Source organism: Phaenicophaeus curvirostris, chromosome 1 (genome assembly GCF_032191515.1).
Source record: "Phaenicophaeus curvirostris isolate KB17595 chromosome 1, BPBGC_Pcur_1.0, whole genome shotgun sequence".
NCBI lineage: Eukaryota > Metazoa > Chordata > Aves > Cuculiformes > Cuculidae > Phaenicophaeus > Phaenicophaeus curvirostris.
The window spans coordinates 16,522,854-16,548,274 of record NC_091392.1 but is presented as its reverse complement, the minus strand read 5'-3'; the positions used below and the strand labels follow the sequence as shown (position 1 = coordinate 16,548,274).

Sequence of the window (25,421 nt, the reverse complement as noted above, 5' to 3'; positions counted from 1 at the left end):
CCTCTGCTCCTAGCACACAGGGGTTCATAGAGTGCTGTCTAAAGAAGCAGTGCCATTGCTTACAATTAAATAAATAGTTAAATAAAATCATGTACAGGTCAAAGAGCAAGATGCTGCACTCATTGGGAATGCTCTCCAGCTCTGTGCATGTACTGGGTCTGTGTGGCAATGTTTTGGTAGTGGAAGGCTACAGAGGTGGCTTCTGTGAGAAGGTGCCAGAAGCTTCACCCTTGTCTGACAGAGCCAATGCCAGCCAGCTGCAAGACAGACCCAGTGCTGTTCAAGGCTGAGCCCATCAGCAATGGTGGCAGAGCCTCAGTGATAACATATTTAAGAAGGGGGAAAGTTGTTGCACAACAGCAACTGCATCAAGAGGGAGGAGTGAGAATATGCAAGAGAAACAACTCTGCAGACACCAAGGTCAGTGAAGAAGGAACAGGAGGAGAGAAGGTACTGGAGCAGAGACTTCCCTGTAGCCTGTGATGAAGACCATGGTAAGGCAGCCCACAGCAGAGCAAACATCTACCTACAGCCTGTGGATGACCCCATGCTGGAGCAGGCAGATGCACCCAAAAGAGACTGTGACCCTGTGGGAAGCCTGCAAGGCTTCTGGCAGGACCTGTGATCCCTTAGAGAGAGGAGCCCATGCTGGAGCAACTCTTGAACTGTAGCTTGTGGGAAGGATTCATTCACATTCGAGAAGTTTGTGGAAGACTGTCTCCCATGGGACCCCATGCTGGAGCAGGGAAAGAGCATGAGGAAGAAAGAACAGCACAATGTGTGATGAACCGATCACAATCCAAGCCAGCATTCTGGCTCCTGCCCAACCAGTCCTTGGTCCCCAACCACACATGCTACAGTGCAGACAGGAACACAGAGACTGAGGTATGTGAAGAGATGAAGAAAGGGGCAAATACCTAGGCATATTAAAGTTTCCATCCTCACTGAAGATACTAATGGTATTTCACCAAGAGATGAGCCACGTTTCTGAAATCCTTCTAAAGGACCAGATCCACTTTTACTTCTTCAGAGATGTTAAGTCAATAATTAAAGCCCAGGACATCTTGACTGTACCTCTTCAGAAGCAGGAAAAAGCAAAAGATGCCTAGGACTGATGACTGAGTGACATGGGTGAACAGAACTATTTCTGACAGTTTCCAAATGTGTCTATCTGCTAAAGCATTGGATCCAAGAAGTCTGACACTGGTTAACAGGTCAAAAATCATCACATACACATCACTAAACTAACCTCAAAAGGCTACAATGACCTTCTAAGTTAGAGAGAAAAGGAAAAAAACATCCACTAAGATAAATATTAAAGCCCCTTGCTAATACCAGAAGCAGGATCATGCAAATATTGTGTAATAACAAAATTATTTAATGAACATAGTAAGATACAGTGATACAAGTTTGGTGGAAAACAAGCATGCAATTTCCAAAATTAGTGACACCATAACATATTGATGATTACAAGCCAGAGGCATACAGAAAACCGAGAATGTCCAGGACAATGATAGGGAGACTTTTAAGCAGATGCTTCTTTTGTCCCAGAAGATGTTTTCCCCAGATCAACACACCTCATGGTGTGAAGAGGTATTAACAGGCTAAAAAGACAAGGAATAAGATCTTTACATTTGCTAGAGGTCAAATGTCTGCCTTTAAATAAAATTACCTCTGTTCAAAGTCAGCATAACTGACTCAACTCACAAATTAACAAAAAAAAATAAATAAACCTTGTATTAATTTCAGCATTAACAGGGTAATGTCTCTTTCTTCTGCTGTCTCTGCAGGCCAGTGCTGAGACTTGGACTGCATTATCGACACTTTTAACTACAGCTGTCCTTTCTTGCTTCTGACTCACAGTAAAAGCCTTGAAGGCTTCCACAGATTTCTGCTTTTCCTTCTGCCTTTCCAACTTTGACAGCATTAGACACAGAAGCCCTCTTAAAACATTGGAAATCACTATTACTTAGCAAAGACCACACACAAGGCTTGGCAGTACCTAGGAAGCCAGCAAAACACCAGAGCTGAGCACAGTCAGTCAGAGCCAGAGGGGTTAAAGGAAGATGAGGACAGATTGCCTCTAACCTACTATCAGAGTTCAGAGGTGCTGCTCCAGGCCACATCCAGCTCCGGATATGAAAAACCACATCTACCACAAATGTGTTTTTCAAGTCACGTGCAGTTCAGGCTTTTCATAGCAGAATCCCTCCCAACCAGATTATTCTGACTTCCCTCCCTTTCCCCCCAAGCCCCCTTCATGCTGCGAGCCCTGGGGTTTCGTTTTGTTCATGGAATACCTACACCACCTTCCCTGTACAGGCACAGAAAAGGTCTAAGTCACTTCTTAACCAAGCAGATATGCATCTGCCCTCCCCATCTGCAGCACAGCACATCTTCAGCATCACACAAGCATAACTGGTGAACTCCCTCCTATTTCACGTGCACATCATACGTGGATGATTTTTCTATGATGATCTAACAAAAAGCTGGTCTCCTTTCCAAGTTCGTAATTAACTTTGGAGCATTACTCAAATATGGAGCGCAGGGAGCAGCAAGGACACAGCATGCCAAGCCCAGGGGTATAACCATCCACCTAAGGTACTCCTCAGGGCCCAGCAACAGCCCAGACACAACACAGGGAAACTGTTTAAAATACAAAATTTTAAGTCACATTCATTTGAGCAGGTGGGAGGGCTGAGGGGGAGGGGGGAGGAATGGTAGGTAGAGCCTGTAGTAGCGAAACACTGGAACAAGTTGCTGAGAGAGGTGGTAGATGCCTCATCCCTGGAAGCATTCAAGGTCAGGTTGGACTTGGACAGGGCTCTGAGCAATCCAATCTCCTTGAAGATGCCCTTCGTAATTGCGTGTGTGTGTGTGTGTGTGAAATCACAGTAGATGACTTTTAGAGGTCCCTTATAACCCAAATCATTTTATGGTTCTTCAGTAATGCAACAAACTACAGCTTGTCTAGAGAGGTCAATCTCCTGAGCTGCTCAACTGACACTTCATGTGCATCTTCTTACTTCAAGTTATGAAGGGGTTTCCAGTGGCTGCTGCATTTACCCACTGTAAGGAAAGGGAAAACCCAGCAACACTGCTCAAGAATTAAAGCATCTGCACGAACAGTTAATCCTTAGTAGCAATTCTGGTAAGCATACCCATATTGGAAAGCTCCTAACACACAGACATGTTTTACATATATTTTAAAAAAATCTAGTGATACACAGGTTTAGAGACTTTAATACCTTAACCTGTAACGTTTGCATTGTGCTCTACTTCTTCCAATCATTGTAAAGGAGGTGACGGATACAGAAGTGTTTAAGATTTTAATTGACACGTTTCAGGAAAAGCCAAACTGTACTAGAACAGCAAGTAAATTAATGTTTTCTGTACCACAATAACTCAGATTTAATCCTAGCACACTGGCAGGGAACCTGCATAAATAGATTAGACCACTTTCAGTACAATTTGCCAGGTACAAGGGAGCTTCAATCTGCAAGGCTCACTGCCAGGTTAGTGCAGAATCTTCACAGGTTTAAACACAAATTTGTTCTTTCTTCCCCTCTGCCTAAGGAGACGTGATCTTCCTCTGCACTGAATTCACTCGCATACCTGTACCTAGTACTGAACATTTTCTCCCTTATAAAAACAGGACATTTGTCACATTAGGAGTACATAAATTCATCTACAGCACAAAATGAGGAGACCTAAGTTAAAACAATGCAAATCATTGCAGACCTAGAAAATATGAGGGCAATCTATGATTTTGAGGGCACAGTTCCCAACCTTGAATAGTTGCATCTTAGTAAATCAAGTTGCCAGAGCAAAGTTTTAAAGCTTTTTTAGATGCAGAATTGTAATATAGCAGGAAAGAATCCATATTGCATCTGCAGAACAGGAAATACGATGGCACCGAGTAAAGGGATTTTACTGAGCAAGAAACATTACCTGAATTTCCAAGATCACAGCAAGGCTAATATTAATTTGTTCACTATTAGCAAAAAAGAGTCGACCAGGTTACCCTGCCCACCTATTTCATAATTGTGTTGTTTTTACAAAACAATGCAGATACCAGTGCCAGCATCCTCACTTCAAGAAATAAAAACAACCAACCACCTATAGTAAGGAGGGAAGGGAGGAAGAAATCTGGGAAGACATTCAGGAATTGGAAGAGATGCTTAGCAAACAGTTTACTTATTAATCCAACACTGCTGTATTGGAAGCAGGATCAGGATCTGATCAGAGCATACAACTACCCATAAAGACCTAAGAAAGTACCTCCTACCCAAGAAATACTTGGTAGTCAGGGCACTTATGGGAAAAGCAAACAGCCTGTAAGCCAGTAAGTTGAGATCAAACTAGTTCAAATGAAGAGTAAGTCACCTTTTGAACAGAAGGTCTCATAAACCATAGAGAATATAAAGGAAAATAAGAAGTCCAACTCCAGAGCTCTCCTACCAGGAGCTACCTGTGTGCTTTACCCAAACAGGACTTGAGATGTTTGTTATTGAATTAAACAGTTACAGACAGTTTTAAGATAAAAAATCTAAGGTGACCTCTTCTGACCATGATTCTTGTCCTTCCATAGGGTCTAAATTTCGCACATGCTACTTTAGTAAGACATGTGAAGTGCTGGGACTAAGTCCTTCTGTTGTGTCTGGCCTGAGAGTGAACGTTTACTTCACTTGTTGGAGCGCTGCAATAGAGGATGCTGTTCTTTGATGGTCAGGACTCTGCTATCACAAGCTTTTATGGAAAGGCTTTTTACTCTAAAACTTCTATTTGTGGCAAGTTTTTGAACAAGCTTGTCAAATTCAGACAAATACATAAAGAAGAGGCACCTAATGTGTGCATTTGTAAGTGCAGTACGTACCCTTGAGGCACAGTACAGAAGGGCCTTTCATATGACTGTGCTGTACTGTTCCAATAGACAGAGATCTTTCTTTAATAGCTCTACAATGATTAATACACCCAAGGAAAAAAAAGGAAAAAAAAGTAGAGAAGGCCAGAGACGAAGCCTTTGTCAAAGGAATGGCTGACAGTGGAGTCAGAGATGTCTGCCTTTTGCGTCTGCAGAAAAGGGAACCAGGACTCAAATTTTGCCTATGCTCAGTTCCAAGCCACCAATCTTGCCCTTTCAAGCCCATGAGTTCTGTACTCAGATTTGAACAGAAACAGTGAAGCAACCGAAGTGGAAGCACAGTACAGCTCACATTCATCTGAAGAGACATGCAGCCTAACTCCAATTTATGCACAAGACTTGCACTGACTTTTGTAAGCTTTCAACTGTTCCCCAAACAGGAAGAAACCAATAAGACAGTCTTCTCATGATCAGTGTAATAAAAGTATAACGCTAAGTTGCTTATAGAGCCTATAAAAGAAAACCATCTTGTATAAGTCATTTAAGATTTGCATTTTAGTCACTGAATTAAAAAGAATTCAGGCACAATCGAGCCGCAGGATCTCAATAAAAAAACAGTCATAATGCAGAATCGCCCTGTTCACAAATCTCAGCCACTACTTCAATATTGCCTTAGAAATACAAGCATTACTTTCTTTACCACTGGCACCTCTGCAGCACAGGAGATTATTTCTTCTCCCTTCATTTTATAGATGGGGTCAATTGCTAATCACCCATAATTCCCATCTGAAATTCATTCCTTATACATCAGATCTCTTTCCTCATAAAAGTTTGCTTGTTTTGCTCATATCTAACACAGCTGTTGCAGTGTGATGCTGGAACAGCCTAAGAGCATTTGGAGCTCCCAAGCATCAGGAATAGGACAAAACAAGTCTGATGCTGTTGCTGCTTTCCTCTGTCAATTTCTCCCTATTTTTAAAGAACTATAATCAACTGTATCCTAAGGACTTAGATCATGACAGCCTATTTAACAGGATGTAATCAGCCAGAAGGCAAAGTGTTTCTTCAAATTACACTCTCAGCACACATAGCTCAACAATTGGAGAAAACGGAGACTATGACCACAGATGTGTAACTGTATTGTAACTAGTCAAAACTGTAGTTTTACCTTGCTATCCCTCAGCCATACCATCCTGGAGATACTATTCTCCTGAAGAAATACAGAGCAGGGTTTAAGGCAGATCTTTCTGCAGCCTCTAGCTCTGCCATCAAGATCCTTCTTGATTAGATACAATGCCTTACGTTTAATGAAAGTATGCCAGTATTTACCTGTAAAAATATTCAGCAAATATCATGCTGGAAGGGCAGCAGCACAGATTTGTCCCAGTATACACAGTATGTACATCTTAAATGACAGATGTCTTCAGTAAAATAAAAGCAAAGAAAAGGCATTCAACAGACCTTCCTTGTCTGAGGAGAATGAACATTTGCACACAATAGACTTCTTGTGTCTGAAAAACGCTCCTTCATTACCACTTGTTTGCTCTGTGATTTCAGGAAAAAAATTCTGGCAAGAGGGTTGTAAGTGATACCATACAAGCCCACAGAACAGGATATAAGCTGCCAATACCCACAGGAAATGCTTAAGCGTATAGAGCTTGAAGTCTTTAATTTAACACTTGTGGTGAGCAAGCCCTTCTAGAAATGAGCTTTAAGACAATGGTCTGACCTCATTCTGGGAATGAAAACAGCATGTTGAGTTTCCAAATAGGGTGGTACAAATTCTGACTTCCAAGTCACATTCTAGAATACAGTTCAATGGACAAATCATAATTTAGATTGTAGCACTCCAAGCTCAAGGATCCACAGCCATTTTTTAACGGTTGAAGCAGGATTATTTTTTTAACTTTTCCTGAAACAGGTGTCTTTTTTTAAAAGGCAGGTCTGTTTGAATGCTTCTGCTTAGAGGCACCACAAAGTCTTGGTAGCTGAAGAGTATTACTCACATCCTGGATAGGTTTAAAGCAGCTCTGTAGCATAGAAGCATTACTGGATACAGCACTGCAGTAAAGAACAAGATGGCAAGTAAGCCACCAGAAGTCTTATCCTTCTAGTCCCGGCCAGTGCCGTTTGAGCAGATCTAAGCTTCTCAGACTGGGAAGAAGTCTTCCTTCAGATATGTTCATTAGTAATTAAACAAAACAAATAATAAACCAGACAGTATTTGGAGGTACATCCAAGGTTAACAAACCAGTCAACCCACAACACCTAAAATCAGCAGGAACAGGGAACCCTAATACTAAGAAATTCATTTGAACTTTCCACATACTTTCAGCATACTGGAAGCAACATATATGGAAGCTTACCACCTATCCCACAAATCTTCAAGTGTTAAAGACAAAACATAGGGATAAAAAAAATTATTAAATTTCTGTTATTTTTCTGCCCAACAACTATAACAAACTATAACAATACTTAAATCAAGTACTTACAGGGTCTCTCAGCTCTTCATTGTCTCGAGCTGATGTTCGAGGTATTTTCACCGGTATTTCATCTCCACATTCAGTGTCTGAAGCATTTGGAGACTCTGCTAAATCAAGGAACTCATCTCTCTTGTGACCTCTGAACCTTATTTTGTCCAACTTCTTTAGCATGTTCAGCACTGCACTTTTCTGCTTTACTTTAACATGACGGTTGGAGTCTCTGCAAGAAACAAGCCATCAAAAATACTTCAGATAGTTTGCAATAAAGATGATTACATTCATTCCAATCACTATCTACTTCTAACCATCTTTCAAGGGCCTTCTTGCTACTGGAGGAAAAACATGCTGCAGCTTAGCTTTTCAACAGACATTTTTATCCACAGTGTAACAGATGCATGTGTTTCAGTAGTTGATGATTTACCATCTTCCCACGCTATTACAGCGTCTTTCTCACGGCTATTTTTAAAGCAAGTCAGAATGGGCAGAAGCTAACAACCTGCACGCCAAAGAAAGATCAGGAAGTCAGTTCCTAACAGGTTACTTGAAACAACAACAACAAAAAAAAGTTTGGCTGTTCACATTCTTCAACTTGCTGATACTTGCAACCAAATACATGAAAATTCACTCAGCTTCACAACCACGCTTTAAATTCCCAGAAAAACTGGAGCAGAAAAGTAGCAAGGCTACCATATCTCCCTACTGCTTCAGGCAAAGAAAAAAAATGAGTGTTTATTGGAGAAAGCCACCAAACAGATCTATGAAGAAGAACCCACCAAAACCAGAGACTGTTGAAATTCATGGTAAACCACATTCGAATGCACTCCCAAAACCCTTAAAATTACCACCACTGACAATCTTCTATATCCTTTGCTAGATTTTTTTTATTACTCCCTTTAAGATGTAAAGGGGAATCACTTCATTAGCAATGCTTTCATACGTTTTTTTTAAAACTAACATGACCAAAACTTTAGCGTAAGAGAAAGAGCACAGCCAGTACTTTTGAATAATGTGCAGGTGTCACGTCATCTGGAGGGACAAGAAATGTCCAGGACATTTCACTGCCAGAGAAAGTATTTTAAATGACCAGTACTTGAATCATAAATAATAAATTGTACTGGAAGGAGCATTTTTCTTTTTAAAAGACAGTAGAAGAAAGCTTAGTTAATGTACGTAAACTCATTGAAATGGTAGCTTTTCAAGACATCATACTGTACCAGTTCCAATTTAAACCAGACCTGTCAAACTGCTCTGATTCAATACTCTATACATAGAGTCTGTACCTAAAGGTCCCAAGTTCCAGCTTTTTTTTTTTTTTAAAAAAAAAAAAAAAGTTAATTCCTTGATCCTGCCACTCCAGCAAGGTACTGCTCTGGCAGTTTATAGCAAATCAGAGACAATTTTCTCCCCCACCAGCTCTGTTCCGTAGCTTAGTGTTTTCCACCTGGAGGGTGCTGCAACTGTCTCCCAAAGGGACTCTTGCAGTGGTAAAAATTTATTTTGAGGCATTCATTCCTGTTACTATCCTTTTTTTTCTCTACGGTCCATATTGCCCTCCTGTTCATTAAAAATCACACTTGGCTTCATGGCACATCATCCCAGGCACTGCTGTCAGACGAAAAAACAAAAGGCAGATCTAGACACACGTCACTTCAGGTTCGTAAATAAAGGGCAAGAAAGAAGAGCCTTCTGCTACTGGTTCTCACAGCCACTGCACTTGAGGCAATTCTCACCTCTTAACACAAACCTCTGTTCAAAAGAGATCTTCACCTTTCCCTTGCAGATTCTCCACTTACCCTAACACTTTCACTGTGACTGTTCATACCAAGTTCAAACCAGATCACTCCCTTAAAATCTGCCTTAGTTTGCATTCTCTGCCAAGGTTTATTAACACCCTTAATTTAAACACAGAAGTTTAGAATTCATGCATATCCTCCATAGAGCAATTGACAAAAAAAAAAACCACAAAACTCTTCCTTTATCAGGGATGCTTGAAGTTGCAGCCCCTGTGTTTTATAAATTTCACTTAGAGAATCACTTGTGGAAGCTCACACCAAGGTTATTTTCTGCAAATAGCTTTTCTTTGAAGTTCTATTACTTGTCAAAGCTAAGCTTGAAAATAGAGACACTTCTTGCTCATTCATTGACTATTTGATGAAGAAACTTGTCAGCTATCATATCCAGAAGTATCTCTAGGCTCTACTATTAATAGTAACTAGAGAACAAATGCTGTCAGGGAAGTTTAAATCTCTGATAACCACCAGCCCAATTCTACCATACTCCCCCCCTTCTCAAAAGATCTCCATCTATGTTCAACCAGTTTTAAATACCACATATGTCAGGCCTACAGCAAAGCAGTTGCAAACCAAACCCCATTTGTTCATTATCCATGCTGTCACTCCTAATGATATAGCTAAGGAAAAGAAATAAGAAGGATGGTAAAGTACTACCCCTTTTCTGACTTGCAATTATCACGCCACACCAATGCAGGACAAGCCTTCCAGACCTCTGCCACCCCTCTTACAGACAGAGCAGCTAACTCAAGGCTGCAGATGAGCGCTACTCTCCTGGGCAGAATCTGGAGTCCTCAGTGTTCTCCTGTTGAAGTCACATTTATCCATTATTCCTTAAAGACCAGGCCTGGACTGAGACCTCTTTTTTATAGCCTGGCATATACGGTACTTCAATGGACATTAAGATCTGAATTCAGTTCTTCCCTCACCGACAAGATCCACTATCATCTTGAGACAAAACACTCTCCAACCTTTCTCTTCAAGCTTTGCCTTTAGGCAATGAAGAACTAAAGACCCATGAAGCTGCCCAGCAGTGCAACTGCCTGGTTGGACACAGAATCACGAACTTCAGCTTCTTCCTAGGACAGTTCATGCGCTTCAGCCCTAGACACAGAATAAACTGGCCAGAGGAACCCTTGAACACATCTATGGTATTTTTTACTAGTAACACTGATGCATCTACCTTTAAATGTGTTACCACCTGATCTTTTAAAAATGCAAACCTTTCTTTAAAGTACTAACAAATCCCTCCAGTCAACACAGTCACTATAAATTGCTTAACACAGCAGCCAGTGAACAGAAGTGTCATCAGTGTCAACACTTCTAAAGTATTGCTCATCAGGTTGACCATTAAAAGAGGAAATAGTAAAGAATCATGTTCCAAGGAATTTTTAAGTGCTTTAAGTACAAGAAGCTTGCTATATAAAAATATCCACTCAGTTATAACTGGAAAATAAGATCATTTTGTCTAAAAATTGTTTTCAGCGTACCAGGCTTCCAGATTACTTACAGTTACATTAGATTAACCTAAGCTTGCCAACAAGCTCCTATAGAAACTCACTATCTGGCCTCCAGCCAAATGCATGATCCAAGACGGGTTTTTTATGTCAGCAGCCTGTTCTTGCAACCAGCAATTATTTTTCTTTAGATAAAGATCAATAAATATGGGCACATTTCAGCAGTTCCAGGCTCACTAGAAAAAAAGCTTCTTGGAGACTTTGTATTCCAAGTGGCCTGGGTGAGGTTTAGATGAGCTTGAGGAAGCTTTCACACCATGCAACAATCTGACTTAGCAGTAGCTTTACTGTAAAATATAGTAACTAAATATCAAAAACACTTGCTCCACCATCACCTATTCAACACCTCACCCTCTCCCAACTACCCATTCACATCCTGGGCTCAGCTGGTTTGTTAATGAATTTCAGGCTGCTTCTAGTAACTCCCCATACCAGAAACACCAAAGCAACCGGTGGGTTTGTACATGAAGAACTCACAGTATGATTGTAGACCCACATCTCCTTCTGCTTTCAAAGTAACTGTAAACAAATATTATGAAATTATAATTAAAATGTAACTATTTTAAATCCATGCACTGTAAACACTCTTGCTTCCCAACACCATCTTACACATAAGAATAATTGTTCTCACCGCCATACAACAAACAAGCCATAAATAAAAATTAAGACTGGTACCATGCTTGCAAATCATTAACTTGAGCGAATTAAATAAATTTCATCCTCCTCAATCAAGTTCATTTCTCCACACAAACACTCTACCATTAATGTAAGCAACAGAAGATCTTTCCCACATCCAGTGCCATAACAGCAAGTGTCACAGTACACAGAAAGGCAGATGCTGACTTTGTGAGACTGATTTAGGTCCAACTTCATTGCACCTCAGTCAGATCTAATAATACTAGCAGGCTCTCTGCCATAATATAGTAAGGACATGTTACATTAACATGCTTACAAACAAGGCTGTTCAGGCACCCAGGTTTTTAAGAAGGTGGCTTTATTTCTCTTCTTGCAGAAGCAGAGGTCAAACTAGCAAAATTAAACAGCAGCCTACATAAATCATCCTGAAGTCCCAAACCATCTAGTAGAAACTAGGCAAAAGGTTCTGCAAACAGGGCTTGATTAGTGGAAAAGGTTTGTATTTTCCACACTTAAAAAAAAAAAAAAAAAAAAAAAACCAAACAACAAACCAAACTAAAATAATCTTCAAAGGTTTTTGGTTGGTTGTTTTTTTTTTTAAATTGCCATATCCAGTTGCTAAAGCAAATCCTTTAAGGCTGAGGTTTCATTCATCCTACAGACAGACAGAGAGGTGATGACTTTATTTGAACCTAGTATGAAAATGCTCAGTTAATTCCCAAATAACTGTCAGAAATTCAGTCTAACTGAGTACATCAAGACCCAAAACTCCAAACCAACACTGAATTTATGCCAAGCAGAGGAAAATCAAGTTTTCCCAAACTTTCACATAAAAATCATAAGGAGATCTAAAAAGGCTTCTTCGGCCTCTGTTTACAGAGAGGCTTCAGCAAGGAGACAATGAGCTGTTGGGGAATGACAAGAGCCAGCCTACCAGCATAGTCTGGATGGGTGTCAGTTACAAGATTACTCCTACTGACATCCCCTCTCCCTGCCTCTTCATGCCACTCCTCCCTCCATGCTCTACTCTTGCGTCAGCATGGCAGAGATTGGGATGCAGAAGGGAGAAAGGAACTTGAGGAAGGGCAGCATTCATTGCATTATTAATGTCTGAAATCTGCTCTAACTCATCCTGGAGTCACCTACAAATGGCATACAGGTTTGGGTTTTCTGTTGTTGCATCTAATTTTTACACAAGAATATGCTGAATCAGAGTATGTGGCCTGGTAGACTGGGCAGGGATTGAACAGATAAATCTTCACGCATGCTTTGTCAGAGAAAAATCTCTGCAACACGGCCTCAGTTTTCCTTAGCTGTTAAAATGCAAACCAGCTACACAAAGTCAAACAGCATTGTCTCAGCGAGTGCTTATCTGGAGCCTGGAGGGAAAAAAAAAACCAAAAAAACCCCCCAAAAAACTCACTAAATCATGGATGAATTTCACCTAAGGTGAAAAAGACCATACAAGACTGTGACACAGCACACTAACCTTCAAAGCACTTGTATTCCTTTCGCTAGAAAAATGGCATTTCAGAAAGCTGAAGATGACATCAGAGTTGAAGGAAGTCTAGCATACCCCTACTTCTCATCTTTACAACTCATCTCCTTCACATTCACCTTTTACTCTCAAGATTACTTTCAGCAGATTTCCTAAGTAAGAGCTCCGATACTGAAGAGAAGCCAGTCTGTGTGTGGATGAACAAAAACAGACATGGTGTCAATACCAGGATCTTTCAGTCTTATGAGGAAGGAGGGACATGCAAACTGAGGAAGTGGAAGGCATCAGAATTACGTTAGGTATTCATTACTTCTTCACTGAAATGCTCCTTTGTATTATACTAAAAGAGTTGACAGGAGAACAGGAACACAATTACACCAGGCATCCACATACCAATTGATACTGAAGGCAAAGCTTGGCGTGTTTTTTCTGGGCATGTCTAAATAAACTGGAAACCTCAATGAGTGCATCTAAGCCTACAACAGATTCATGGTCCAGCTCTATATGCTGTTCTGTGCAAGAAGTTCCCTTTTGCTACACGATTTTTATACCCATGGTTTCTCATTTTAATAGACAGAATCTCAAGTCACTGTCTGAACATTTTGTACTTATTAATATTTAAGAAACCAACCAGAGAAAGATCGATTGACTGCACTTGAGAGCTCCTTGTCTGCTCAGCTCTTCTTCCCCCTGTGCACACACTTCTCCCAGTTTGATCTCCAGGACACTTATATCTGTGAAGAAAGTCAAACCTAACCCACAGCCCCTGTTGGTGAGGAACAGGGAGTGGTTTTGTATAGACAAAGTTGGCACCTTTCAGGAAGGCTTTACATTAAGCTCAGTTCAACAAGATGCTTACGCATGCAGAAGGGACACAAAGCTCATACAATGCAGCCCTTTCATGAATGGCACCAACATGATATAAAATCACCCATGACTATGCAATATGTGAAGTTCTCTGTATAGAATGATGTCATCATTTCTCATTAGAAACCAAGAAACAGCAATACTTTGGACCAAACACCCAGATGGACTGGCCAAGAGCAGCTTAAAAACACTCTCCAAAAGTTACAAGCATTGTGCAAGTGCCCTTAATTTCCTACATCAGCAAATACGCAAGACTTGACCTTCAGAGCTGAGTTCTCCCCATGCTTAACCCATCATAGGTCCATCCTGACATTAGTCACAGCCTTAGCATCACAGTCTGGTAAAGTCTTCCTCCAATTACATCACCCTTGGCCCCAGGGTCATAACATGATGTAACGCATACAGAGCAAACTGCTTTCTGGTTTTGAGTAACATCTACTAAAAGCTCCCGATCCCTTCAGGGTCAGGAGTCCTTAAAACTCTTGGGATAGACTAGACTGGATAGGGATAGACTAGGGGAACAGACTTAGTTGGTTTGGGTTTTTTTTCATGAAATATGAAGTTATCAGGTTGTCTGTGGTGTGGAGAAATATACTTAGTAATTCAGGTTTATTTTTTCCCTTGTGTTTAAAGGGAGATGAACAAAGAAAATCCCAACAGAATCATCTCGTCTGTGTTACAGATTGCTGGCAGAAGCAACATTCAATTAACACTGTTTGGAAATGAGCAGGAAGTTGTGCTCCAGTATTGCTGGCTTAATTAGATGCAGCTATTAATTAAGCATCAACTCTGAAACAATTTAAGTTGTCCATTGACTGGGGCAAGGATAGGAGGGGAAAAAAGTAGAAAGCTGTGTAATGTGCTACAGTACAACACAGGGACTGAAGACAGAAGTATAAGGTACCAATCTTGCCTGCCAGTGGCGAGGTTGTCACAGCAACCATAATGCAGCCTCATGAATATGCATTACACTAAAATCTATTTTTTTCCCCAAAAAGAGACTAACATGTCATTCAGCTCACAACATGAAGCTGCCTGGGAGACGAACCAGGGTTGTACAATAAAAGTGTCTTGTCTTCAAAAACTTCAGCTCAGCTGCTGCAGACAGGAGAGACTGGGGGGAAAGGGGAGACAGAGAATGGTGACATGGGGCAGCACGACTCTACTGCATCTGCCTCAGCCAGAGGGTACTTCAGACATATTTGGGAAACATTTTAACACAGAGGTTCCCAAAATGACTTGTTCAATCCCTGTAAAGCTTCAGACCTGTGCAAGGCATCAACCTTAATCCCTTAACCACCTTGGGACAGGCCCTTCAGCAAACTAGAGGAGAAGGCACCTGCAGTGATCCTCCACAGAAGGATGGAGAAGGAGGAGCTGCCGCTCCCACTGCTAAGGACAGTGCTCAAGCCAGCTAAAACTAGAGGGTCTTCACTTGATCATCACTGGAAAATCGCGGGTGGACAGGCTCACTAAAAAACCCAAACCACACATGTGTACCTGTACAGGTCCCCCAGAGGTGTGGAAAGAAAGAAACCAAGAGCAATGACTATTTCAGAGAAGTGGATGCGGGAGGTGTACTTTGTACTTAATCCACCCACTGGAAACACCACACTTCCAAAACCACACCCCTTCCACAAAGACGTTCACACCCTACAAACCTCTCTCTCTCTCTTTCATCACATAACCTAAAATTCCCAAGCTTTGTTAAATTAATTCCTCTGTAAATTGGGAAACTTAAAATTTCAAGTTCCCAAAACGGGAAGAGAAAAGCTCATTTTTTCCCCTCAAGATACCTGTGTGGGGAGAAGAAAAAAAAAACAACAAAACATTTATTATGCCATCTGAAGAGCAGCACAAAAAAAAACCCTGCAAGAGGACTTTTCCTGTAGAGGGAAGCTCAAGCAGCTTGCATGGACTGGAGGAGCCACCAGCTCAAGCCATGGGGCAGCAAGAAGTTGCTCAGCACCAGTGTTTGCCAGCCACTCTGCCTAGCAGATACTCCGTGAAAGGGTCAGCACGTAGTGACAGTAATAAAACCCTGTCACCCTCTGGGCGAAACCTTCCCCTTCCCAGCCACTCACTGGGGTTCCCACTTGCCACACCAGCCCTCCCTGCTGTGTACCCACCCTGATTCTGGAGGAGGAATTCAGCCAAGCCTGAAGCCCACTTGATCAAGGGCTGACACCCAAGGGAGCAACTCTGTTCATTTCTGCCATGGCGTTCATGTCACTTGTCCACTCATGCAGTTTATCAGCTCAGTGCTGATACAACTAATTTTTGTGTTTGTTTTCTGGCAAGGTCAGCCTAATCGGAGCAGACAGCTATGCAGACTCACCCATGATTGCACAAGCTATTGGAGCTGTTGTGCCTCCTGCACAGAAATGTTTCTAGTCATGGGCAGAGGGAGCAAGCATCCTTTTACAGCAGCCACCTGCTCTGAAGACAGTGTTTATGAAGCTGCCACAAAGCACATTTCAGAAATCAGTCGCATGTCAGAGCTTCAGTCCCTCCCCTGAAGGAAAGGGGAAGAGTTTGTCACAGCCCACCTTTGACAAAAGGCTTTCTTCAGCTTCCTCACTCCAAATATCATCTACCAGTGAGAGCAAAGACAGGAGGATGAACATCACCAGCTGAGCAAGAACCTCCACGTTCTATAAGGTTCAGGCAGGTCAGGTCTGGCTGGCCTTCACCCATGTAAGAAGCCAGGGCACAGGCACAAGCAAGCACCACAACTTCTGCCTATAAAACCAAAGAGATATGGGGGTGGTGGATTGAGAGGAAGAGCAGGACGTGACTAACACAGGGTAAGATTAGGCTATCGCTGCATATATCTCCTTTTCCACTGTTCAGACGGGACTGTAAGAAGCGTACCTTGAAACAGCACTCAGAATAAAATTTGCCATCTACAATCTGCTTTAAAATAAACATTTGAAGTCAGAAGTAAACATACCAGCATGGAACATCTTATTCAGACTAACAAGCGTATTGTGGAAGGTGATCACTAAACTGTTTAGAAAGCGTGAGCCCTATCAACCTGAAAAAGAATTTTAATTCCACCCTTTCAACAAAAAAAGTGCAAATTATTGAGACCAACGCAGCTATACAGACAAATCAGACAATGGGGATACTACCAAAAAGAAAAAGCAAACCATAACATAGGCTTATAGAAAGACACTTTGAGAACAGCCCACCTAGGGCTATGCAGAATGGCTTGGACCTAGCAGGTATTTCTTGTAGAGGTCCCTCAGCAGCAGGCAAGCTCTTCATCTGCTCAGGGTGACTGCTTTTAGCTTACTCAGCAATCTTCAGAAACAGAACAAAGCTATAAAACATGGTCTAGTTTTGAAGAATTACTACATATTCCTTTTTTGATAAACAAAGATTTTACCTTGCTATTCATTGGGGAGAAAAGGGAAACAAGGTACATATTTGAAGCAGTACACATGGCCTGGTCAACATGACCTAGCATGGCCAGCAACTACTGTAGCATGAAAAATCTCTGCTGACCTCCATGTGGTGCATGTACCTCCACTGAGCATGACTGAGTGTGCAACCCAGCGCTGAAAAAGAAGCCTGCCCCTGCCCCAACCAATAAATACCCACAGCACCACATGTAGGCAGCTTACAAGTTCAAGCAACGCTTCACAGGTGCCACAATGCCAAGCTACCTATGCATTATTTTCACTTATGTCAAGACCATGCAGAAGGAGTTACTAAAGCCATCAGGCAAAAGACTATAGACCTACAATAGCTGTGTTACATATGCAATAAACAAAAAAGAACCCCCCATCTTTGTGGTTCACAAAGCGACTTCAGGGCCACGTTCATAGTCCCCAAATCATTCAACTATCCGGGCATCTCCCTGAAAACAAGGCCAGTAGCCAGGGTACAGCAAGCTGCTCTGTCTCGAGGGGCTTCCCTCAGTTTAGGTAGACAATTCAGCAGAAGCCAACCTCAACAGCTCTGTAACCAAGTAACAGAAGTTATCATGAAACCGCCTAGATAACAGTTTTCAGAGGATGATTCCCAGCATGCAATGAGTTTATGCATAACACTTCATAATTTGCTTCTGCAAGCTTCAACTATTCCATTGCTGATCTGAGAATCCATTAAGGCTCCAAAATATCTGTGTTGCAAAAATAAACCACATAAAGACAACAGGTAAGTGTGTGAGATGTCCATCATTGATTTCTGTAGTGAGCATACAGCCAATGGAAGGAATCTACTATTTTACCAAACACCATTAGCTCTCCAATAGCTATACAGAAAAAATAAATTAATAATAAATGAAATTTTTTAACCTTTCCCCTCATGAGTAAATAAGTTCAGCATTTTTGGTACACGAAGAACTACAACGACACAGCAAGTTCATACAGAATTACAACCACCACTACAATTAAGAACCTTTAATTTCCTTCCTATTTACTGGCCTTGAGCTTATAATAATCCCCAAATCCTGCACATCTCCATGCAAGAAGCAGTGCTGTTCACTCCGTTCCTTCTCCCTTCCTCCCAACTAAAACCTGAAAATGCCCCTAAGATTAGTGCTACGGGCACAGAAGGTATAGAGCAGAAAAAAAAGAAATAATTACTATGCGGATTACGCAAGTTTGTAGTGTTGTAATTCCTCATCATGTCAAGTTCTAAATGAAAAGGTATGCAGGATTGCATAAAAACTTGCACAGATAATACGTAAATGGGCACTGTGTGAAAACTGCTATGCTGCGCAACACATGGAGGGATTTATCCAAACAATACACAGAAGTAAAGGAGAAACGGCAAGTTTCATACAGTAACTCTGGCTTCAGACATTGGCTTCATTTCTGGCACTTTTACTACACAGCTACTTGTAAAAGCCATGAAATTATTCCTTGAAATCTTATCACTGAGTAAGAAACGCAAGGTCAAGCTCTCAGCAGACCAATAGAAATGCGAGCAGCAGCTCCGTTGCAAAATGGCACCCTAGAAACAGCCTCCTCCATTCCCACTTACACAATTTGTCAAATATGAGGGATATTTTTCTCCACATAGCGGAGTTTGGAAATAGCAAAGGAAGTTGCGTGACACAGGAAAGCACCAAACTTGTCCTCTAGGTAACACAGAACTCTTCTCCATCTCTTCAAAGTGTAATTCTTTACGTAAATCCATCTGTACGGTTGGCACATTTGCTATAAACAGGACTGAATCACAGCACTCAAAAGGCAAGTTTAAATATTGGATTGCAATTACTTATTTAAATGTTTTGGCTATTTAACTAACTTGTCCTAACATAGTGAAATGCCAGGCTCAAGGCTGAAAGGCTCTACTGTTCAAGCTAATCTCCCTCACAGGAACAAACCTCTGTTCCTGTACATTTCAAACTGCATCATTATAGTATCATAGAATAATTAAGGTTGGAAAAGACGTTTAAGTTCATCAAGTACAAGCGTCAGACCAACAGCACCATGCCTACTAAACAGTTTCCCAAAGTGCCAGAATATCTGCTTTGGCCCCACGCTTACAACAGTAATCCTGAATTAAAAAAACAAAACCAACCACCAAAACAATACAAAATAAAAAACCAAACCAACACAACAACCAAACAGAATCACAGAATCACTAGGTTGGAAAAAAACTCCAGGATCATTGAGTCCAACCATTCCTATCAACCACTAAACCATTGCCCTGAGCATCTCATCCACCCGTCTTTTAAATACCTCCAGGGATGGCAACAACCACCTCCCTGGGCAGCCTGTTCCAGTGACCAATGACCTCTTCCGTGAAAAAATTCTTTCTGATGTCTAGCCTGAACCTCCCCTGCCGCAGCTTGAAGCCTTGTCCTGCCCCCTGCCGCTTGGCAGAAGAGGCTATCACCCTCCTCTCTACAACCTCCTTTCAGGTAGTTGTGGAGAGCAATAAGGTCTCCCCTCAGTCTTCTCTTCTCAAGGATAAACAACCCCAGCTCCCTCAGCTGCTCCTCATAAGACTTGTTCTCCAGCCCCTTCATCAGCTTCATTGTTCTTCTCTGGACTCACTCCAGAGCCTCAACATCCTTCTTGTAGTGAGGGGCCCAGAAATGAACACAGTATTTGAGGTGTGGTCTCACCAGTGCCAAGTACAGAGGGAGAATAACCTCTCTGGACTTGCCGGTCACGCTGTTTCTGATCCAAGCCAAGATGCCATTGGCCTTCTTGGCCACCTGGGCACACTGCTGGCTCATGTTCAGTCGCTGTCAACCAACATCTCCAGGTCCTTCTCCTCCAGGCAGCTTTCTAGCCACTCTTCCCCTAGTCTGTAGCACTGCACAGGGTTGTTGTGCCCCAAGTGCAGGACCTGGCATTGAAACCTCTAAGTTTAGGTTCTAACAAGCTGGTATAAGCCACACCAGGCAGCACAGTATCCAATGCTACGAGAAATGGGAAGGGCTGTAAGGAGTGTAATCACCATCCCACACATTAACTCTTTTGTTTAGAAAACTGCCTGGATATTCTGTCATAACTGCAGACATTTCATTTCACATGTTGTTTTTAACATGGTTTGGACAGCAAAAATAAGTGGAAATGTTTGGTATTAAGCCCAATTCCCTCAAGAGGCACAGTCTGGGCATCTCCTCCATGCTCTTTCCCAATAACCTTTGTACATAGTATCCACTACTGTTAAAACAATTTTGGTGATACATCTAACTGCTCTAAGTAGAGGATCCAAGAGAGGCAGCAGTCCAGCCCAAAGAAAATCAGCCACACAAGTTCAGCAGTTGCAACTGGTTGAATAGGCAACTGACAGAAAAGTTTAAATGTAAAGCTCAGCAGAGGCTGTCCTCTCAGCCCACCCACAGTTATCAACCCAGAAGACAACACGGGTCTATGCTGGGAAGCGGAATAATCTCAGAAGGAATGATAGGGCCCACGAGCCAGACACTCCTAGCAAAATACATGGGAAATAAATAAATAAAAAGACGTTACTCCAGTTGTTTCCCATGCATTCTTGTCTCTTCTCCCAGATTATATTAGTTCATTAAATGTTTCGTTCTGCAAACAAAAGCAAAATAACTAATCACTCAAAACCCACAATGCTGCCACAAATGAGCTCCAGCCAGCAATGGTAACCCACTCATCTCCAGATACCAAGAGCGCACCTCAACATACACAGCTGCATGCACGGCTGATGGAGGAACAGTGAGGAAAGATGGAGATATGCAGCCATGTGAGCAACTGCAAGGCTTCCTTAAAGCTCACAGAGTTGAGGAAACAAACAAACATTTCTAGAAAACACACAAATGATGCATTACATAAATCTGGAAGGAAGGTACAAAGCCTCTTCCTAACAAGTAAACCAGCCAGCTGAGGCTATTACCATAAACTAGCCCAGTTCTTATGAATTTGGCCATATTTATAGAAAACTAACATTTTAATGGTGCTTGTTTTAGCATGAGACATACTGGACACAAGGAAGAGGCAGAAAAAAAATCCGTGCCAGTTTGAGTTTTTTTATACTAAACATGTGGTAACCTACGAAACCAATGGTGTTTGCACTTAATAGAGCAGCTCTTTGGTTTATTAACCAAGCCTGTACAGCCACTCTGATCTACCATACTTTTTGCATGCTTCATTCCAAAACAAATTATTTTCTTATCTCAAAATGTCACAAATACACGTGAAGACTGTCAGGCTGCTAAAATGATACAAACACAATGATAGTAAATAGCAACCTGGCACATTGCTGAGCCTTCAGACTTGAAATAGATTTAAATTAATACAAAGATAGCAGGATGGAGAGTTTAGTAACAAAACTAAGGGAGAACAAATGAAGTTATTTCAGTCATCATTTCTATCTCACTAAGCAACTTAAGAGTCATCTACAGGATAGCATTTACGTCTGCCTCTCAGACTGGGATGAAGGACAGAACTATGCTACTTGAGCTGACAGGTTTATTTATGCCATGATGACACTTCAGTTAGTAATGATAAAGGTCCCAAGGTCAAAGTACTTAAAGAAAAAGAGCCATATACACACAGTGTATCTTTCTGAGCAGTCATGGTTGGGGTAGGGAAGGAAGGGGCAGGGAGCATTATTCCTTGCACACACTCATCTACCCCACAAGCCACCGTAAAACCCCTTCAGCTGTGCCCATTTCAAAGCTTTCTAAGTGCACAAAGGAGATTTCTGTAGAGATTCCATCCTTCTTGATCCAACCACTCCTAAGAAACAGTTTAGTTTACCAAGTCAAAGGTAGAGAGAAGCCAGTGCCTCATGGCAAAATTGAGAGGCAACATCACCAGCTGAAGCCCAGAGACAACCCACAGACCTCCAAAAGACCTCTCAAAATCTCCCTAAAAACTCTGGGGAAAAGAGTTGAAATCAAGGTTGAGAGCAACATTTTTTTATACTTCCAGGAGTCTCTTAAGCAGGACTTCTCCCAGCTCTAGCTTATTACCAATTACTTAATTAATATTCAAATATTTAAAACTTGGAAATTTAAAAACTAAACTATGGATTTCACCTTTCAATAAGGATTCTGAAAGTTTAATTATCAATTAAGCTCAAATTATGGTTTGGGGATATCAAGTCTTTTGCTTACACTACACAAACATTTTAACACATACAGTCTCTGAAAGTCACGGAAACTTGGAATTCTGAAAGTTTTTGCATTAGTGACAGAAGCATGCTGAAGATTGCAGGAGATGTTCAAACCACCAGCTACTACTAAACTCCCACCAGCTTCTGATTTGCTTATATAATTGCCATCTATGTTAAAAAAAAAGAAACAAAACCATAAAAAAAAATATGACATTATTCTTGACTATTTTAGGGATTCCAAGAGACTCCTATTTGTGCCAAAAAGCAAACTATGGAACATCAAATTTGCTGAAGGGAAAAAATAAAAAAAGAAAGATGACATCTTTGGATTTCTTTGTTGTAGGCAACTGGGGTCTTCACCCAGCTGCAGGATCTAGTCAGGCTGACTTGGATGGCTGTAAATGCCATTCTGTTCTAAGCAAGCCCTAAGTCACAGAAGACAAGATGACAAGAAACAGGGGCAGGCTGTCTTTAGGGTGGAAAAGAAAGGCTGTTAATACACAACAAAGGGATAGTTCATATCCTACCAATACTCATGCCAAACCCTCCTGTTCCTAGGACAGTACAAAAATCTTCAGGAAACTAAAGAGCAGTTTTAAGCAAGGACTGTTCTGGGGTTTTACTGCTGCACTCAACTTTGATGCCTCATAGCACACCAGAGGCTGCAAGCCTCACAGAGCTGTGTTGCAACAAGCAGAATAAAAAACACATCCTGCCACCACCTCTCCTTCAGAAAAGGCAGGCACACAACCCAGAAGATATGAAAGCAAGGGCTTTTTTTTTAACTCAAAGACTGTTTTCCAATGAGTGGAAAGATTTCTGGGTGCCCATGAATCACAAAAAGACATTAAGACGGGAAAGCTGGATTTGACTTGTATATAACCAGCCCCAAGATCTTTGACCAAGAGTTTCACACATACAAAAAAAAAAAAAAAAAAAAAAAGACTCTCTGGATTTGGTATAAATCTGCACACTTGTAGCTAATCTACTGCAAGAGTTGGTGTTGGCACTTCCTCCACAATTTGGAAACGCCAATGATGCATCTGCTTCCTAAACACAATTTCTCGTCTCTCATTTCAGATAACAAGCAATCTGTGGTCAGACAGCCACCTTCAAGGTCCAACCACTTCTTAGCATTTCCACTAAGTATATCTGGTTTTACCTACTTTCCGTCTGACTTCTACAAGAACACAGTATTAATTTTATTGCAATTAAATAGCTGAATCTAAAAAAGGTCTAGAAAACACCAGTCTGTGTAACACCAACACTTGTTTCAGCTGGAGCATTCGAAAAGGGATAAAGTAAAAAAAGCAAATCACCGCCTTTAAAGAAAACAGACACTCTCTTTTGTCAGTCCATGTAGTGTTTCCAAACCTCATTTAACACAACTGTTCAACAGTTAAATATGCACATGAGATTTTTTGGGCAATGAGTGAGATCTGCTGTACTTTCATATTAGCTCTCAGATATTATGATGAACTTTCAGCCAGCTGAGAAGAAAGCCACCTTCAGGGTAAAATAAACAGATGTAATTTGCTTCAGACAATAAGGAATACAAGCGGCATGGGAAGATTTTCCATTATTTAACAAAGATAAATTGTTACCAACAGTAGACTAATGAGTCACAGACAACAGCTTAATACTTAAAAGCTTCTCTCTAAAGAAAGAAATATTAATGAAATTTCAAAGTATTAATGATAAAACATAAAATTAGTTTTTTAATTTATCCCATAGTCTCCAACCACGAGAGCCATGTGCATACAAGTGAAATCTGAAGTGGACACTGCAACACAGCCAGGCTTGCGTTCTACCAGGAAAACCCAATTGAAAACTCCAGCCATTGTTTCTTATTGAAAAGTATATGTTGTCCACACTCTGTCTTAATAGGACTGCTGAGGGCCGGAGAGGTTCACCAGGCAAATTTAAACTGCTAAGCATCCATATGCCTCCTGTAAAATATTCCAAGAAGTGGTATTTGTGCCTCACTTGTTTTCAATACATGTTGTAGAGGAATAAGTGTTTCAGTGCTAGAGGAAATCATTGTTGGCAGAGCCCTCAAACTGGGGAAAGGTTGCTACTGGAAGAAACAGGAAAGAAGCAGAAGCAGCTTTAGAAAAAGTGTAAAGTGCTGTAAAAATGTTTCCTAATACAGTTTTCTGGGGAAGTCAGAACTATCGCACTTTGGCTGGTTTTTCCCATAACTGAAAGTAAAAATAAGAGCTGTTGAATTGCATGGACATTGGTCAGTCCCATAAGTAACTCAGCTGGGGAGGGAAGGCAAAACCCTTCAGAACGGGGCTAGATCCTTTTATAAGCATGAAAAACTTTAGATTCAGAATATTTCTCTGAAAAAAAAAACAGAGCTACCTCCAGGTAATCTGGAAGAGACCACAGTTATCATTTCTGTTTGAAAACTCTTGACCTTCGTGTTATTACTGCAAGTTTCCAGGAAGCTCTGACAGCTGAAGAAAGTCCTGGGAGCACATCACCCTGTAGCAACTGGCAGTTCTCTTAAAGGATCGGCGTACCCAGACAGATGCTCCATAGGTTGTTGGGAAGGACATGCGTCATGGCACAATCCCAGGTGATCCCACAGAGCTGCCGAGACCATGCATGGTGTTTACACAAAACCAAGCCGCATTACATTTTCATACAAAAGGTGATCGCAGACACTGTGATATCTTTTGGGTTGCTTTGTCGATTAGCCTTTAAGAGGAGTGCAAAGATCTTGGAAAAAAACACATGAAGACCTTGGATAAAAGCACTGCAGAACTGCAAGGAACTGTAAAGTTAATCAAATTGGAATAATGCTTAGAAGTGGTTCAATGCTTTGAAAAATCAGACTACATAAAGAATGTAGTTATATAGATTCCACTTATTCCTACTGCTTCCCATGACATTATCCTTGCAAGCTGATGTAACCAGTCTAGGGAGCTGGTTTTCACTATTATCTGACGATCACAGTCCACAACCACCCTAATGCTAGTCACACAAGAATGCTTTGGATGCTCTGCCACACTCAGGTCCCTGACAGCTACCTTTGCTCCACACTGAGGGACACAGCTACCTTTGCCCCACGCAAACAGGACTGCAGCTGCTGGGAAGCAAATCTGTCAGCTCTACGCAGCAAGAGGAAGCAGCCAGGTTCTTCAAGGATAGCATGTGCAGGCAACTCCCTCAACATTCCTCTCCAATTCACAAGGCAAA

At 41.4% G+C, this 25,421-nt stretch overlaps 1 protein-coding gene across 2 annotated transcripts in view; it reads right to left on the bottom strand.

Annotated features, from left to right (window-relative positions):
* GRAMD4 (GRAM domain containing 4) overlaps positions 1-25,421 on the bottom strand; it is a 73,625-nt gene that overhangs the window by 42,181 nt on the left and 6,023 nt on the right. For both annotated transcript variants that reach the window (XM_069849847.1, XM_069849854.1), the window contains exon 2: positions 7,357-7,567. In XM_069849847.1, the coding sequence (XP_069705948.1) occupies positions 7,357-7,567 (211 nt within the window). The remainder of the gene's footprint in view (positions 1-7,356; positions 7,568-25,421) is intronic.